This window comes from Ochlerotatus camptorhynchus, unplaced genomic scaffold (genome assembly GCF_037179485.1).
Source record: "Ochlerotatus camptorhynchus isolate MF236.1 unplaced genomic scaffold, CSIRO-AGI_Acam_v1.1 ptg000284l, whole genome shotgun sequence".
Classification (NCBI taxonomy): Eukaryota; Metazoa; Arthropoda; class Insecta; order Diptera; family Culicidae; genus Ochlerotatus; species Ochlerotatus camptorhynchus.
This window is the reverse complement of record NW_027040773.1, coordinates 9,345,660-9,362,953: the sequence shown is the minus strand read 5'-3', so window position 1 is coordinate 9,362,953 and position 17,294 is coordinate 9,345,660. Positions and strand designations below refer to the sequence as shown.

The window sequence follows — 17,294 nt, the reverse complement described above, 5'->3', positions numbered from 1 at the left end:
TCAGTGAGCCAAAAACTATCTAACTCGGCTATTTAAATCGTTAGCATTCGGATTTTACGCATTCAATCTGGTTCTCCCTCGCTAGAGAATTTTTTTCGGCTGCCTTTCAGTTTATCCTTCTTTCCTTCTACTGCTGTCAGTTCTGAGTTGAGCTGCAGAGTCACTTGGTTGGAAAAATTTACACTCGTTCGGCAATCTGTTTGTAGGTGAGGATGGCTATTTTGATTCTGTGGTGCTCGCGCGAGTGAATGAATTTCCCCATGCTTGTCCACGATACGTGATTGTACTGTTGATTGTACCGCATCCACTCAGTATCAGTTCACGTGAACAAACAGAGTGGAGTAATTTTTTTTCACAAAATGGAATGTTTTCGCTGCAGATGACTTCTAAATTTATTTAACTTTATGCACTTACCGTAAGATTTGCTAAAGAGAAACAAATTGTTGAGATTTTGTTTAAAATCTAACACTGCTTCTTGACCCCAAACTCGGCCTACAGATTCTAAATTAGGCCTAATGCATTGAAACGCCATTGAATTCACTTCGGCCCATTCGGATGAAGATAAAAAATTATTCGGTCGGCGTGCTTCTTTTTCTTTTCTTTTTTGTTGAGAAAAGTGGGTGTAACCATTCATATCACGCGTTCTCATTGACTTCGTTCGGTAGCTTTTGAAATAAAGTATCTTACTAAACGCATAATTGACTTATTAACTCTGAAACAATGGATTTATTTGATGTTTTCTGCTCGGTAGGGCCAAAATGGGAGGTTAAGTAGTGCTCTACCCTACATGTTTGATTAGGATTGTCCAATATAGTATGAATAGAGCAGAAATTTGCCGGCCTCACAGCTTTTTGTTCTATTGATCATCCATCACTGGAAGCAATCCATCTGACCCATTAGTTCGGGGAAATCCGACTGCTGGCAGTGAGAAGATTATTGAGTCCTTGGCAAGCGGGATCCAGGATTTCCAGTACGATCCGAACGGAGGAGTTTTCTTCAATGGCTGGTATGCGAGGTACACGAATGTCTTTACAAAGGACGGCCAATCCCTGCATGACGCCGCTGGTGTGAGATTGCTTCTTCGTAAGTTAAGCATGCCTCTGCACGAGAAGTACGTCAACACCATTCTTCCCAAGCATCCCCGGGACTTCACCCTGGACGAAACCGTCACGAAACTGAAGAAACTGTTCGGTCGACAGAAGTCGGTTTTTAATTCCCGTTACCAGTGCCTCAAGTATGCAAAAAGTGACGCGGATGACTTCACATCGTATGCTGCCATGGTGAACAAACACTGTGAAGCGTTTCAGCTGTCCAAGCTCACACCGGACCAATTCAAAGCTCTCCGTTTCGTCTGTGGACTCCAATCACCACGCAATGCGGACATACGAGCTAGGTTGATCTCGAAATTGGAAGCCGACGAAACCGCAGTCAACGAATTGGGAGTAGCCACCAGCAAGGTAACCCTGGAGAACCTCGTGGAAGAATGCCATCGCGTGACCAATCTCAAGCAGGACACATTGATGGTGGAGAACAAAGAAGCACGCAACGTCAACATTGTTTCTCGCAACCAGAATAATCCTGCCTCAAAAAAGAACCAAAAAGTGCCGAAAACGCCATGTTGGAAGTGTGGCGACCAGCACTATGTTCGTGAGTGTCCGTTCGCTTCGCACACCTGTTCCAGATGCAAGCAACAAGGACACAAGGAAGGTTATTGCAACAGCAACAAGAATGCGCCGTCGAAACTGTTCAAACAGGCCAAATCCAACGAGAACGTGAAGACAAAAAGCATCTACACGGTTCGCAACATCGGAAGCAAGCGGAAGTTCATCCCGATCGAGCTCAATGGTGTAGCAGTCAAACTTCAACACGACTCGGCGTCCGACATCACCATAATCTCAGAAGAAACATGGATCAGCATCGGACAGCCACCCACTCAACCGACGGAAGAATCTGCAGTTACAGCTTCTGGTGGCAATCTCAACCTTCTCGCTGAGTTCCAGACCGAGATCACCATCAAGAATGTTACCAAGACTGGTCGCATTTTCATCTCAAGCAGCGTTGAACTCAACGTTCTAGGAATCGAGACTATGGATCTGTTCGATTTGTGGTCTGTGCCGATAAGCAGCTTGGTCAACGTCGTACACCAACGTTCTGATCAGTTCACCAATCAACTCAAGCAACAGTTTCCGGAAGTTTTTCGAAGCACGCTGGGTAGATGCACAAAAGCGCAAGTGAAGTTGTACCTCAAGCCTGACGCACGTCCTGCATATTGCCCGAAACGACCAGTAGCGTACGCTGCACTCGCCAAGGTGGACGCAGAACTTGAGAGGCTCCAGCAAAACGGTATAATTTCTCCAGTTCAATTCTCGGACTGGGCAGCACCAATAGTCGTCGTACGCAAGTCGGACAATGTATCAGTCCGTGTATGTGGCGATTATTCGACGGGGCTGAACAACGCGCTAGAATGTGACCATCATCCACTGCCTCATCCTGACGACCTCTTTGTGGAACTAGCTGGAGCACGTTACTTCACTCATCTCGATTTGTCTGACGCTTACCTATAGGTCGAGGTCGAGGAGGAATCGCTAAAGCTACTCACGGTCAACACGCATCGTGGACTGTTCCAGTATAACCGACTACACCCCGGAATCAAGTCGGCACCCGGCGCTTTCCAGCGCATCATCCACAGCATGGTGGCCGGCATCCCTGGAGTCAAGCCGTATTTGAACGACATCCTCATCGCTGGTCGCACCAAGCAGGAACACGATCGCAGTCTCTACGCTGTTCTCGAGCAGATCCGTGAGTATGGCTTTCACCTACGCCTCGAAAAATGTCGTTTCGCACTCTCCCAGATCAAGTTTCTCGGACACCTCGTGGATAAGGGCGGTATTCGGCCTGACCCTTCAAAAACAGAAGCCATTTACAAGATGCAGATGTCTCCTAAGGATGTCCAGCAACTCCGTTCCTACCTCGGTGCTGTCAACTACTATGGTAGATTCGTTAAGCAGATGAAGCAACTCAGGGCTCCTCTGGACAGCCTCCTCAAGAAAGATGCACGCTGGAACTGGACCAAGGATTGCCAGAAGTCTTTCGAGCAGCTCAAGGCCATTCTACTTTCCGACCTGCTGCTTATACACTACGACCCGTCCAAGGAAATTGTTGTTGCAGCAGATGCATCGAAGTACGGCCTTGGCGCTGTCATCATGCATCGATTCCCGACCGGTGAAGTGAAGGCAATTGCGCACGCCTCGCGCTCATTGACCCCAGCAGAGATGAACTACGGACAAGTGGAGAAGGAAGCATTGGCCCTGATATTCGCTGTCACCCGTTGCCACAAAATGCTGTATGGACGACACTTCCTCCTGCAAACCGATCATCAACCGCTACTCAAGGTTTTCGACTCAAAGAAAGGTATTCCTGTTAACACAGCAAACCGTTTGCAGCGCTGGGCCTTGACACTTCTGCTGTACGATTTCGACATCCAACACGTTTCATCGACGAATTTTGGCTATGCAGATTTTCTATCCCGGCTAATGTCATCGCAGCATAGACCAGATGAGGATTACGTCATAGCCGCCGTGTGCGTCGAATCTGAAGCAAAAGCAATTCTCGACGACACCACCAGCAACCTTCCAGTCACGCACCAGATGATTGTGGCTGAGACGCGAAAGGATCCAGTTCTTCAGCAAGTGGTGAATTTCCTTAATGAAGGTTGGCCAGCAAATGCGAAGCAAGTTGCTGATCCTGATGTCAAGAAGTTCTTCGCCAGACGAGATGGACTTCAAGTTGACCGAATGGACCGAATGAAGTCTCTGGTCCGAAGTTACATCTACTGGCCTAACGTTGACGACGATGTGGAGCAATTTGTCCGTCAGTGCACTGCATGTGCTGAAGCAGCGAAGTCCCCGACAAAAGCAACCTTGGAGTCATGGCCTCTCCCGGACAAGCCATGTCAACGTGTCCATATCAATTTTGCTGGTCCGATCCATGGATACTACTATTTCGTCATGGTAGATGCTTTCTCTAAGTGGCCCGAAATTTTTCGCACTCAATCCATTACCACAACTGCAACCCTGAATATGCTGCGTGAAACGTTTTCTCGTTACGGCAACCCAGACACATTGGTCTCAGACAACGGAACGCAATTCACCAGCGAGCAGTTTCAACAGTATTGCCGTGCAAATGGTATCACCCATCTCCGCACTGCTCCCTACCACCCGCAGTCCAACGGCCAAGCGGAGCGATTCGTTGATTCACTCAAGCATGGCTTCAAGAAGCTAGCCAAGGGGGAAGGATCAGCCACACTGGAGCACCTGCAGACATTCCTTTCGGTGTATCGTTCAATCCCAAACCGAAAAACACCGCAGTCAACGTCTCCAGCAGGAGCATTCCTTGGAAGACCAGTGCGCACCACTTTGGACCTACTGAAGAAACCTGTTCCTGTAACTGAAGCTGTCAAGAACCACAAACAAAACGAACAGTTCAATTGGCGGCATGGAGCAGTCAAGCGCGAGTTTGAAGAAGATGACCTGGTCTACGTTGAACAGCATCGCAGAAACGCCAAGTCCTGGATTCCTGGTCGAGTCATCGAACGAAAAGATTCCGTCAACTATATCGTTGCACTGGACATCAACGGGAGACCGAAGCTGGTGAGGTCGCATGTAAACCAAAGGCGCCCTCGTCACACTTCTGATGATCCAGAGCAAGTGACGCAGCAACTACCATGGGAAATCCTGCTTGATGAAATTCAAGATGAAGCTGTACCTTTGGATCCAGAAGTGCCATTCAATCAAGATGTCCCTATTCCTATTGGTTCCGTATCACTCAAAGCTGATGGTCAAGTGGCAAGTACGTCTGATGAAAATCCTTTTTCGACAATCGATCATGAACCTGCTGGAGAACTTCAGTCCGCACAAAAGCCCGTGTCATCTGAAGCAGTTGGTGACTTTATTCGACGTTCTGTACGAGAATCAAGAATTCCAAGATGGCTCTCTTCCTATGACATTTTCTAAAAGGGGGAGATGTAGTAGGCCTAGTGTAGTAGGCCTTGCCTGACTGTCATAAGTTAGAGATTGATTCTTTATCCGAACACCAACCAAGATAGACGTAATAAATAGTAGCTCCTAACAACAGCTTGTTTTACTTGTTGGCCTTGGTTACGGATATAACAATATAGATATACATTTTTTAGCTTAGGTAGGTATTCTCCTGCTGCGCTAGATGTTCACGATTCGTGCACCAACGAATCTAGTCCCATATGGCCACCATATTGGACTCCAAAATGGCGTCTAACATCAATTTTCAACCTCTACTCGTCGTCCGCGTTCGAAAAATACCCATATTGTAGAGTATTTGACAGTATTTCTAAAACATATGGCCTCCTTGTTGGATTCCAAATATCAAAATTAAAGTAAAAGTAAAAATAAATGGTTATTTGTGTAGCTTACCTTCTTACCTATGGCACTTAAGGTGATACTCTAAGGAAGCCTTAGCGTGAAACTTCAAAGGCACAAATGTCAGCTTCCACAAAACATACAGATTTGAAATTGCTACTCTCTGTTTGTAGTAGCTTAGCAAACAAGGAGTAGCAATTTCTAATTTGTATGTTTTGTGGAAGCTGACATTTGGGCCTTCAAAGTTTCACGCTAAGGCTTCCTTAGAGTATCACCTTAAAATAATTATACCGTTAGTCATCGGATCTACGAAGTGGTCTTATTTGTATGTACAAACGTTTTTCCATGAGATAAACGATTTTCGATTTAACGTGCGTTAGAGACGGCTTAATTTGTCAATCAGCTGGTGCTGTAAAACCTCATATTAGTAAAAACGCTTGCCAAGTAGTATCGCTTTGCTGTTTTTTTTAATTGACGGTTATAGGAAGATTTTCGTGTTTAACTTACACGTTGCCTTATTGTTTTGTCCGTCACTGTATGTGCATTAATCTTCTTCTCCTTTCTTCCTGCTCAAATAATAAATGAGCAATACCTGCGTTATTCATCTTGCGCAAAATCACTAACTGATATGATGTTTGTATTGCACTTCTAACCTTTTTCGGCATTCCTAACACCATCCACAAGGCCATGCCGGCTTTCCCCAAAACGCAAAAGATAAACATTCCCTTGAATGATTTCCGCATCGAAGTCCTTGCGAAAAATTCCAAAACATTGCACATCGTTGCGAGCCCCACTATGGCTGGTTTAGAGCCTGCGCCCTAGGACGTAAACATTTTGCTGCCATCCCGTTCCTATGGCGAGCAGCCGTCCTTGTTAGCAAACGGCAGCAATCGGTGCCTTGTATCCTTGCCTGGAAAACAACTGTGACGAGTTATATCATTCCTTCCGTGCGGGTTGGTCACGTCAAAACATTGTTCATATTTTCCTAAATATGGCCGTCTGTAGTCGTGCGGTGCTGCTAAGGGTGCAGATTTTTCGCGGATAAACTGTTAGAGTGAACGGAATTCGGTATCGTGTGATTGCTTAAGATTATTGTGCATCGAAAAGAACGTGTTCGGTCGAGTGTAATGTGAAGCAGTGCATTCATAAAATAGGATTTCATCATCAGTGTGGATCTGTGAAGGATTGCTCTACGCCCATTTTTCGCAATCACATTCCTTTGCAGGTACGAAATTTGCTATTTCTGTGATATAAAATTATTGCAATCGAATGCATTCAAGCATCTATTTTCGATAGAATTGCACGCAGAAATTTTAATCGATATTTTGACGATGTTGGTGTAGTGAAACGAAGCTCAGCGTTTTGCTTTCAACTCCCTGATCCAGGGCACTGCTTGCATACTCTGCGATATAATGTGAGATATTTAATACAAGTGCTCAAATATTTATGTCTGATTTCATAACCGGCTTCACCGGAATGCACGATAAAGCCACAACCGTTCATGAAATATGCTCACTCCAATATTCATAAGCTGGAAAAACCACTTCCGTGCGCGACCCCAGATGGATTGTCATAATTTCCAATGACTTACCAACGGACGAAAAGTTAGCAGATTATGTAAACTATTCATAACACATCCCGTGCAGCACATACCGGAAACTGTGTATAAAGGATACTCTCCCCAAATGAGATACTGCCTCTCCAAACTCCCCCCCTCCTCGCTCATGCACACCCTTATGATTTTAGGCAATAATCATATCTGGCTCCGGATTAGTAGTATGTACGTATCCAGCGACCTTACAGTTGCATTCAGGTTGTTTCGGCTCGGGTTTTTCACCCACAGGGAAAAGCACAATTTAGCCATGACCTATATAGCCCTCGCACAGCTTCCTGTTGTCTTCGTCGTCCAACATGAACGGGCGGCGAATCATTTGCAAGACAAGAGAACGGGAAACAAGCGACGCCAATTTGGGAAAGAATGTCGGAGATAATGTGTAGGTACGCTGTTTTAGACACATTGGCTTGAGGTTTTCCTGGTTGTGCAACCATTCTTTGGCAAGAGTTGGATGGGACTGCCAATGAATGTCTCTTTGTAGAGGATGGCTTGATTGTGTGCTCGGTATAATCTGTACGAAAATTGTAGTCTGATTGCAGACAATGTCAGCCCTGATTAGAAATCCTGTTCACAGTGGAACGTTAGAGTATTATTTGCATTCAAATTAAGTTTCTTTTATATGCGGGATTTGTCGTTAAAATCCTTGTTAAAAGTTGATTGTTGTATACAATTTTGGGGATTCCTGATTGCTGATTACTGGGGATTCCTGAAGCATACCGTTCAGGAGGTGTCGTTGAGAGCAAGCTTAAACATACAAAAGGAAAGGAAAAGCTCATGAAGACCAAACTGATAGGCATCATCTGTTCTAAACCGTTCTGTTCTATGGAACACATCACACTGCGTGTTGGTAGACATATTTTGAGATGACAATGTGATGTAAATGTTTTTAGTGAATTATTCATTAAACACATGTATACATATTCTAATTTGATTGATAAGCGTTTTAGTAGAATAATTGTATACCTTATTACGTTGTTTTTCCATTAAATTCTACTACTATTGTATCACTTTCACTATTCATTTTTACTATTCACTTTCACTATTCTCGTTCATTATTCACTTTCAATATCACTATGTTCAGTGTTTTGGGTGTCATTAAGGATACAGAACTCGAATATGGTGAAAAGTAAAAAAAATAACCATGGTGGCGTTTATGTTGAGTCTGAAAGAAGACTGAGCAAGCCAGTTGATAATTGTGTGCTTTCTAAGGTTGGTCCATTGATATAATGAGAGAGAGAAGGATAAGAAATTTCCATTTAATTCCACTGCCTTATTTGCTTATCCTTTACAGATACGCGTATTTCGTCTACAATGTGCAGACTTCTTCAGTGTATTGTACTAATACTACTGAGTATTAGTACAAGACTCTGAAGAAGTCTGCACATTGTAGACGAAATACGCGTATCTGTCAAGGATAAGCAAATAAGGTAGTGGAATTAAATGGAAATTACTAATCTTTCTCTCTCTCTCATTATGCAGGTATTCCACTAAGACGCCCACATTCATCAGGATTGGTCCATTGATGTATTTTTGTGTTGTGCCCGCGTACCCCGTTAAGCAGTGAAAACTTCAAACCTTGACCATGAATTGTCCCATTCATCTCATCCATGGTGTGCTACATTAGGTTGTGTTGTTTCAAAAATGATAAAAATTCCTTTGAATCTACACACTTAGAAATTATCGCCGACTTAAATAGGTAATTTTTACCGAAATCTGAACAGCTGAAGTTTTCGGTAAAATTTATGCAATTTAATTCAATTGCTTTTCAGTTACTTTGAAACTAAATCTACTCTAAATGAAAAGATTTGATCGGTTAAACAAGGTTGAACATGTTTTGAAACTATTATTTAATTCAATGGACTTTAAAATGAAGGTAAAAGATTTACCGAACGTTCAGCTGTTCTGATTTCGGTAAAATTTACTGAACACGAAAACAAAATCTTAGTGTGTAACTCCATGTTTGATGCTATTCAAACTAGAGTAAAATTTGCTAATAATATTGTCATGACTTTGAAATTCAGTAATGGATTTTAAATCATTAAATCTTTTAAATTGGAATGCTCGATCTCTTAAATATAATGAAGACGAGCTATTTAACTTTTTGAGAGTTCATAACGTGCCTACTGCCGTTGTAAATGAAACGTTCCTTAAACCTGACCATAAGGTTAAGAGGGACGCAAATTATTTCATTTATAGACGGAGCCTGTGGTGGCGTTGCCATCATTGTTCATAGACGAATCAAACATAGAATTCTTTCTTCATTTGAAACTAAAGTTTTTGATGCAAATCACCGCTCATGGAATAATGCTCAAAGCAATTCCAATGGTAATATTCTGTTTGATTATTGTTCTACAGGTTATTACACTTTTTAAGCTCCGAACATGCTTTTCTTCTGCAAGAAATTCCTCAACTATTGATTTGGTCTTAACTGATTCATGTCAACTTTGTAGCCAATTGGTTAACCATGCTGACTTCGGTTCTGATCACCTTCCAGTAACTTTTGAAATATCCCAAGGAATAATTTCTCAACAGCTCTACTTTCAATTGCCATACAGCTGATTGGGAGCAAAATCAAACGTTTATGGAATATAACTTCGATCCAAACATTCTTTTGCAAACCAAAGATAAAATTAATTATGCTATTGAAAAGTTTAATTTTCCACTCCATATTATGAAATTAGTTCAAAATTATTTAACTGACAGAACTCTGCAGGTAAATTATCAAAATTCCAAATCTGAACGACTACCTGTAAGAGCAGGAGTTCCTCAGGGTAGCATTCTTGGGTCTATATTGATATAACATTTTCACTTCGGACCTCCCTGATTTGCCTCAGAGTTGCCACAAATCTTTGTTCGCTGATGACACAGGCATTTCCGCTAAAGGAAGAAATCTTCGTGTTATTTGCAGCAGACTGCAGAAAAGTTTAGATATTTTCTTTTCTTATTTACAAAAATGGAAGATTTCTCCCAACGCTTCCAAAACTCAACTTATAATATTTCCACATAAGCCCAGAGCTACCTTTTTGAAACCTAGTAGTAGTCACATAAATAGTCACTATGAACGAAGTTCCAATTTCCTGGTCAAACCAAGTGAAATATCGTGGGTTAGTACTTGAAATTAACTTTTAAAGATCACATTGAGGGCATTCAAGCCAAATGTAACAAATATATTATATGTTTGTATCCTCTTATAAACAGGAAATCCAAACTTTGCCTGACGATTAAACTTCTAATATTTAAACAAGTTTTTATACCGGCTATGTTTTATGCTGTGCCAATATGGTCTAGTTGTTGCTACCAGGAAAAAAGCACTTCAAAGGATTCTGAAGATGATTTTGAAGTTGCCTCCCTGGTACAGTACTACCAAAAATTTCGAATGTTGAGACTTTAGAACAAATGTCCAACAAATTAATCAATAATTTCAGGCAAAAATCGTTGCAATCCTCAGTTGTTTGAACCTATTGACAATACTTTACTTGTGTTCTTTTTATTTTACTAATTTTGTTCAACGTGCCTTTATAACTTACTTAATTGTAATGTGTCCGTTTTTTTTTCTTTATTATTTATTCTTTATTCTTTTATTCTTTTATTCTTTCGAGATAATTCCTCCAACAGGCACAAAACCTACTCTTCTTTTCAAAATTAACATTACAAAAGCTTTGTTTCACAACATTTTCAGTTTTTGTTTTAGTCGAGGCAGCGGTGGTCGTTGATGGTTGGAGGTGCGATGGGTGGCGGTGTTGCTAGGTGGTACGAGGCGGAAGAAAAGAAAATGATTTTCATGGCATTAGTAAACAGCGTAACGGTAGTTTGTAGTAGAAGCTCCCAGTGAGAGTGATCTCTATGAAGAGAGCATAAAGCAGCAGTGAACGACATTACACTGGTACACATCGGTCTAAATTATGTAGTTTGCAATATGATTTTTAATCCATAAAGTCACATGATGCTTGTATCGCTGTGGATTTCGTTCCGATCGTAGAGATATAGGTAGCGTGTTGTATTTTGTTCTACCATAGTAACTGTAAGACATCTTTCCGTACTCGGTGTTTGGACGACTAAAGGGTGATACGGTCAAAATTTGGTCAAGGGAAAACGCGTGTAAATCGGTGAAATCGTTTATTTAAAAAACCAAATTAAATTTCTTTTTCAAGTTCAATTAGTATAAAATTCAGGAAAAATATTCAGTTAGGCTTCCGCCTTTCCAAATCCGAATTGCCGGGCCTTACGCTTGACCCCTGCCATCAGATTTTGTACAGTCACCTTGTCCACCTTCTTCGCCGCAGAAAGCCAGTTTGCCTTGAATTGCTGCTCGCCCTTAGCAGTTTTTTTGGTCTTCTTTAGGTTCCGCTTGACAATAGCCCAGTATTTCTCAATTGGGCGGAGCTCTGGCGTGTTGGGAGGGTTCTTGTCCTTGGGAATCACCTGCACGTTGTTGGCGGCGTACCACTCCATGGCCTTTTTACCGTAATGGCAAGATGCCAAATCCGGCCAAAACAGTACGGAACAACCGTGTTTCTTCAGGAAAGGCAGCAGACGTTTATTCAAACACTCTTTCACGTAAATTTCTTGGTTGACAGTCCCGGAAGCTATGAAAATGCTGCTTTTCAAGCCACAGGTACAGATGGCTTGCCAAACCAGATATTTCTTTGCGAACTTTGACAGTTTCATGTGCTTGAAAACATCTGCTACCTTTCCCCTTCCTTTTGCCGTATAAAACTCCTGTCCCGGAAGCTGCTTGTAGTCGGCTTTGACGTAGGTTTCGTCGTCCATTACCACGCAGTCAAACTTCGTCAGCATCGTCGTGTACAGCCTCCGGGATCGCGCTTTGGCCGTCGTATTTTGTTTATCATCGCGATTTGGAGTCACTACCTTCTTGTAAGTCGATAGTCCGGCTCGTTTTTTGGCTCGATGCACGGTTGTAGACGATACACCCAGCTTATTTGCGGCATCTCGGAGAGAGAGGTTAGGGTTTCGCTTGAAACTACCGGCAACTCTCTTTGTCGTCTCAGCGGCTTCCGGTTTTCGATTTCCCCCCGATCCAGACTTCCTGGCTGTCGACAAACGTTCCCCAAACACTTTAATTACATTTGTAACGGTTGATTTGGCAACTTTTAGCGATTTTGCCAACTTTGCGTGCGAGTAGCTCGGATTTTCGCGATGCGCGAGCAAAATTTTGATACGCTGCTCTTCTTGCTTAGACGGCATTTTGACAACTGAAGAGTGAATTCCAAAATCAAAATAGGAGCAACATTCTACACACACACACCTTCAAAATGAGGGGTGTTCAGGTTTTTTAAATGCAAAATTGAAAGAAATACGTCAAGTTGATATTGACCAAATTTTGACCGTATCACCCTTTAATGATAAGTGCTGGGGGATTTCTTGTTTCATAGCGGTGGGACGTACGTGGAAAAGACTGGTTGTGAAGAGCTGACGGATTGTGTAGGAGATTCTCGATTTGTACCAAGGTTTGTAAGTCACGCAAGGCCGCAACAGGTAATATTGAGAAAGCTGCTTCAGTGTACAAGTCTACTGTTGGATACAGCCACGGTTTCTTGTAGATAACTTTCAGACATCTATTTTGAGTCGTCTGGATTGTTTTAAGTTTGGTTTTACTAGCAGCACCCCATATTGACACTAGGTAGCAAATTCTCGATTGCACGAAGGCGTGGTAAAGCAGTAAAAGTTGATTTGAAAGCAGAAACTTGGACACTTTCCACAGCAATCCACATGTAGTAGTGATGGCCTTCTGTAGCGTGTTGATATGGCCACTCCAAGATAGTGTAGAGTCAAGTGTTAGTCCCAGGTACTTGAAACTATCCACTTTGTCGATCTTCGTCGAGTTCACGACAAGTTCGTGACTTCTTGAAACAGTTAGGCGAGGCGAATGGAATATTATATATTTGGTCTTGGCGAGGTTCAGCGATAGCAACTTTTCGGAGAAGAAGTCCTCAAGTTTCTCCAAATCCTGTTTCATGATATCCACAATTTGATTGGTGTCATCGGCAAACAGACGTGGTTTTCCGTGCAAACGTAGGTTCGGCAAATCATTTATGTAGAGCAGAAATAAAAGCGGGCCAAGATTGCTACCCTGCGGTACTCCGGCTGACATATGTCTATATGTACTGGTAGTTTTCTGTACAGAAACAGACTGTTTTCTCCCAGATAAATAACTTTGTATCAATCTGTTTGCAGTTCCCCTGATGCCGTGATTATCGAGTTTTTGCAGCATTACAGCGTGGTCAATTGTGTCAAACGCTTTCATAAGGTCAAGAAATAGAACTCCTACTACTTTACGCTTATCCATCGCGTCGTAAATGTCGTCGACTAGCTCACTTGTTGCAGTTAGAGTATTTGAACCAACGCGGAATCCATACTGGTAATGATAAAGAGCATCGGTGACCTCAAGAAATTTGGTCAGTCTACGAATGATGAGCCGTTCTAGTACTTTGTTGAAAACCGAAAGAACAGATATTGGCCTGTAGTTGTTTGGATCCTTTTTTGACCCAGATTTTCGGATTGGTATCACTCGGCAATTTTCAGGAAGTCCGGATAAAGTCCGGTGTCAATGATTTCGTTGAAGAAATCCGTTAATAATTCGGCAAAAAAATCGTAGTGGGTTTTCAAGAATGCTGCTGGAATACCATCCGGTCCACAACTCTTGGAGCTGTCAAGTTCTCTAATTTCCACAATTACTTCCTGTTTTGTTATGGGTCTCATGAAAAAGGAGTTCCTGATGGGTCTCAAAATTAAAAAGTTGGTGATATCTCGACGACTTGTGATGCTGGAGGCGAGCTGGGGTCCGATTCCACTGAAGAACTCGTTGAATATTTCAGCTACATCTTCGGGATCGTTAACGCTACGACCGCAATACTCGAGTTCAATTTGTTGCTGCTCATCAAATGTGCGACCTAGCACTTGATCCAGGATTTCCACATGTTTTTTGGATGATCTGTAAAGGGTGTCCACGATGAAATTGCCACACTATGAAATTGCTCTAACTTTTTAACCGTTGGGTAGAATTTAATGAAAATTTGGGTGGATTTAGTTCAAAGTGCATTATTTACATCCTGCAAGTTTTAAAGTCCTGTGATCAAAACTCGCGGAAATGGAGTCGAAAGAACAGCTCGTGCGTGATAAAATCTTTCGCATTCATCACGAGAACAAGGATCTCTCGCATCGTTCCATCGCTAAAACGTTGGGAATCGCGAATTCCACGGTGTCGCGAGTGATTAAGCGGTTCGAGGAACGGTTGACCACCGATCGGAAGCCCAGAAGTGAAGGAAAAAGTATTCCGTACAACACCAAAAATCACAACCGCGTAGTTGGGGCCTTCAACCGAAATCCGAACGCCTCCGTTAGGGATGTGGCTAAGAAGCTGCACCTAAGCCGAAGTTTTGTCCAGAAGGCCAAAACTAAGGCTGGGCTTCGAACGTTCAAGGTACAAAAGGCCCCTAATCGCGACGAGAAGCAGAACAAGTCCGCCAAAACCCGTGCCAGGAAGTTGTACCTCAACATGCTGACGAAAGTTTAATGCTGCCTCATGGACGACGAAACATATGTGAAGGCCGACTTCAAACAGATCCCCGGCAACCTGTTTTTCACGGCCAAGGATAAGTTCAGCGTTCCGGAGCATGTCCGCACTCAGAAGATGTCCAAATTTGCGAAGAAATTCCTGGTTTGGCAAGCCATCTGCACGTGAGGGAAGCGGAGTGCACCTTTCGTGACCCAGGACACGATGAACGGACAGGTGTACATAAAAGAGTGCCTCCAGAAGCGGCTGCTTCCTCTCCTGAAGGCCCACAACGTCCCAACAATCTTCTGGCCGGATTTGGCCTCATGCCACTACTCCAAGGACGTGCTGAAGTGGTATGCGGACAATAAGGTCAATTTCGTGCCGAAAATGTTCAACCCTCCCAACAGTCCGGAGCTCCGCCCCATCGAGAAGCACTGGGCGATTATGAAGCAGCACCTTCTTAAACGACCTAAGGTAGTGAAGACAGTCGAGGAACTGAAGAAAGTATGGGTTTACATGCAAAAAATGGTTGATTCACAGGTTGTGCAGAATCTTATGGCCGGGGTTAAGGCCAAGGTGCGGGCATTTGCGTATGGACTGTAAATAAAATACAAGTAAAATGGTAAAATGAAGTTTAATAGTTATTTCTCAATCCCTGAAAATTTGATGGCAATCGGATGAAAACTCGAATTTTGCGAATCAATTTTGTGTGTGGCAATTTCATCGTGGACACCCTTTAGTATGATCTCTTGGCTTGTTCTTTTGTTCGCTGAAGCATTTTCGATACATGGGCAAGTTGTTCCTGGAGGGAAGTATCGAGAGGGTGTCTCCTGCTTCTGGATAGAATTTTATCTTTTATTTGAATCATTTTCCACAGATCGAAGGTCATCCATGGACACGACCCTTTTATCTTTGCTTGCACCGTTATTTTCCTTGAGCAATTTTCTTTTAATTCCTGATACAGGTTAATGATATACTGCAGTTTTGCTTCTGCGGATCCAGTTGGAAGAGATCTGGTGGCGTCAACAAAATCTTCGTGTAACTTTGCGTGGTTTACTATAGTTTTCTACAAAACACGCTTGTTCACAATTTTGGGATTCTGGAACGTGGAAAGCACGAAACAATGGTCACTAATATCGGAAAAAAAAAAAAATGTTTCATTGACTATGTTGTTCAGCAGAGATTCAGAACAAACCACATGATCTAGAACATTGCTACTGATCGGTCTTGTTGGAAATGTATTCGTTACTTTGAAGTTATAACAACGCAGTGCAGTTAACGGTGCCGGTGGTGTAGTGGTAAGCGTGATATCCTCTCACCCCAGCAGGCCTGGGTTCAATTCCAGTCGGCGCCGCCGGGATGTTCTGAGGCATAACATCTCTGATCACGCCTTCCTTCGGATGGGAAGTAAAGCCGTTGGTCCCCGGTTCATGAGTTGATAGGTCGATAGGTAGGGTCCAGGTGTGGGAGCTGCCTTCCTGGCACGTCGGTAGCATTGATGCTCAGCACGGAAAACAAGATCGACGGAAAAAACAAACCAAAGGAAAAAAAAACGCAGTGCACTTAGATATTCCTCAACTGCTCTGTTGTTCGGCTGATTAACAGGTAGATTGACATCACCAACCACAATACAAGATGATCCGCTTCTTGCATCTGATAAAACCGTCTCCAAAGTTGAAAGATACTGTGCTACGTCGAATGAAGGTGGTCTGTACATGGCATGCACATCGAAGCGTGAACCGTACATAGCAAGGCGAAGGTGAATGTGGTGGAACCCACAAATGTGTTCATTCAAAATTTCATCGTATATCATCATCTTTCACCCAAGTCTCTCCAATTACCACAATGTCAATTTCTCCAGAATAAACTGCCAAAAATTCTTTAATATTATCAAATTTCTCAAGCGAATTCACGCCTCTATTATTGAATTGTAGGACTCTAATCGAAACACGGTCCGATTGTATTGGTAAGTTTTTAAATTAGATCAGTAACCGTATTGAAATAATAGTTCTTATTATTATTATTATTATTTAGCTTTATTTAGGAGGCTTTCAGCCTTAGGCTGGTTCGCCTCCACTTAGTTCTTATTATCGAATTTGGAATTTAAACGTTTACGACTGATTTAAGGCTATATTTAAGCCAAGAACCATTTTGGTGATGGTCCTTGTGGTGACGGGGTTGAGTTGTTTCCGGATGAGTTGAGTGCCCGCTTCTGAGATGCTTTCGATAGTGATTCGAGATCCTTCTGCGATGAAATTTTCTCCACTTTTGCGCCGTCGTGACGTTTCACCAGTATTTTGACATCTCTTCCCATCCACACGTATTTGAGGTCTAACGAGTTCTGCAAATCTTTTGTTTTTTGAAGAAGATCTTTCCCGAAGGATGTTATTTCGTCACGTACAGTGATCCGATTCGTTGAGCCGATGAAAGCTTCACAAACAGCAGACGCCAGCAGGACTCCATGAGCTCGCTTCTTCTCGAAAAAAAAACCTCCTTGGTGTTTTCGTCGACAAACCGTATGATGATTGGCGCTGTATTACCGCGATCATTCCTGCTATGAATACGTCTAGCATCCACGATACAAGCAGCACTATACGAAGCTCCAACGGCGTTCATCACACAACGTACCACTTCCTTGGTGTTTTCATTTTTCAACGCAGGAACCCCCAACATAACTGCATTTTTCGCCAACAGCAAACGATTCACTCTATCGAGGTCGAGCTCTAGGTCGTACACAGTGGAGACAAGTTGTTGATTTCTGTTTTGACAC

The 17,294-nt window shown here is 42.8% G+C and overlaps 2 protein-coding genes across 3 annotated transcripts in view; both read left to right on the top strand.

The window, feature by feature from the left end:
- The first annotated feature begins 1,094 nt into the window (after positions 1-1,094).
- Positions 1,095-17,294, top strand: part of LOC135706637 (uncharacterized protein K02A2.6-like) — a 29,513-nt gene continuing 13,313 nt past the window's right edge. Inside the window, exons 1-3 of the mRNA XM_065228280.1 lie at positions 1,095-2,423; positions 2,565-3,692; positions 4,224-4,848. Coding sequence (XP_065084352.1) covers positions 1,095-2,423; positions 2,565-3,692; positions 4,224-4,848 — 3,082 coding nt within the window. The remainder of the gene's footprint in view (positions 2,424-2,564; positions 3,693-4,223; positions 4,849-17,294) is intronic.
- The window catches only part of LOC135706547 (uncharacterized), a 57,583-nt gene continuing 46,584 nt past the window's right edge, over positions 6,296-17,294 (top strand). For both annotated transcript variants that reach the window (XM_065228188.1, XM_065228187.1), the window contains exon 1: positions 6,296-6,618. The gene's annotated coding sequence lies outside the window, so the exon portion shown is untranslated. The remainder of the gene's footprint in view (positions 6,619-17,294) is intronic.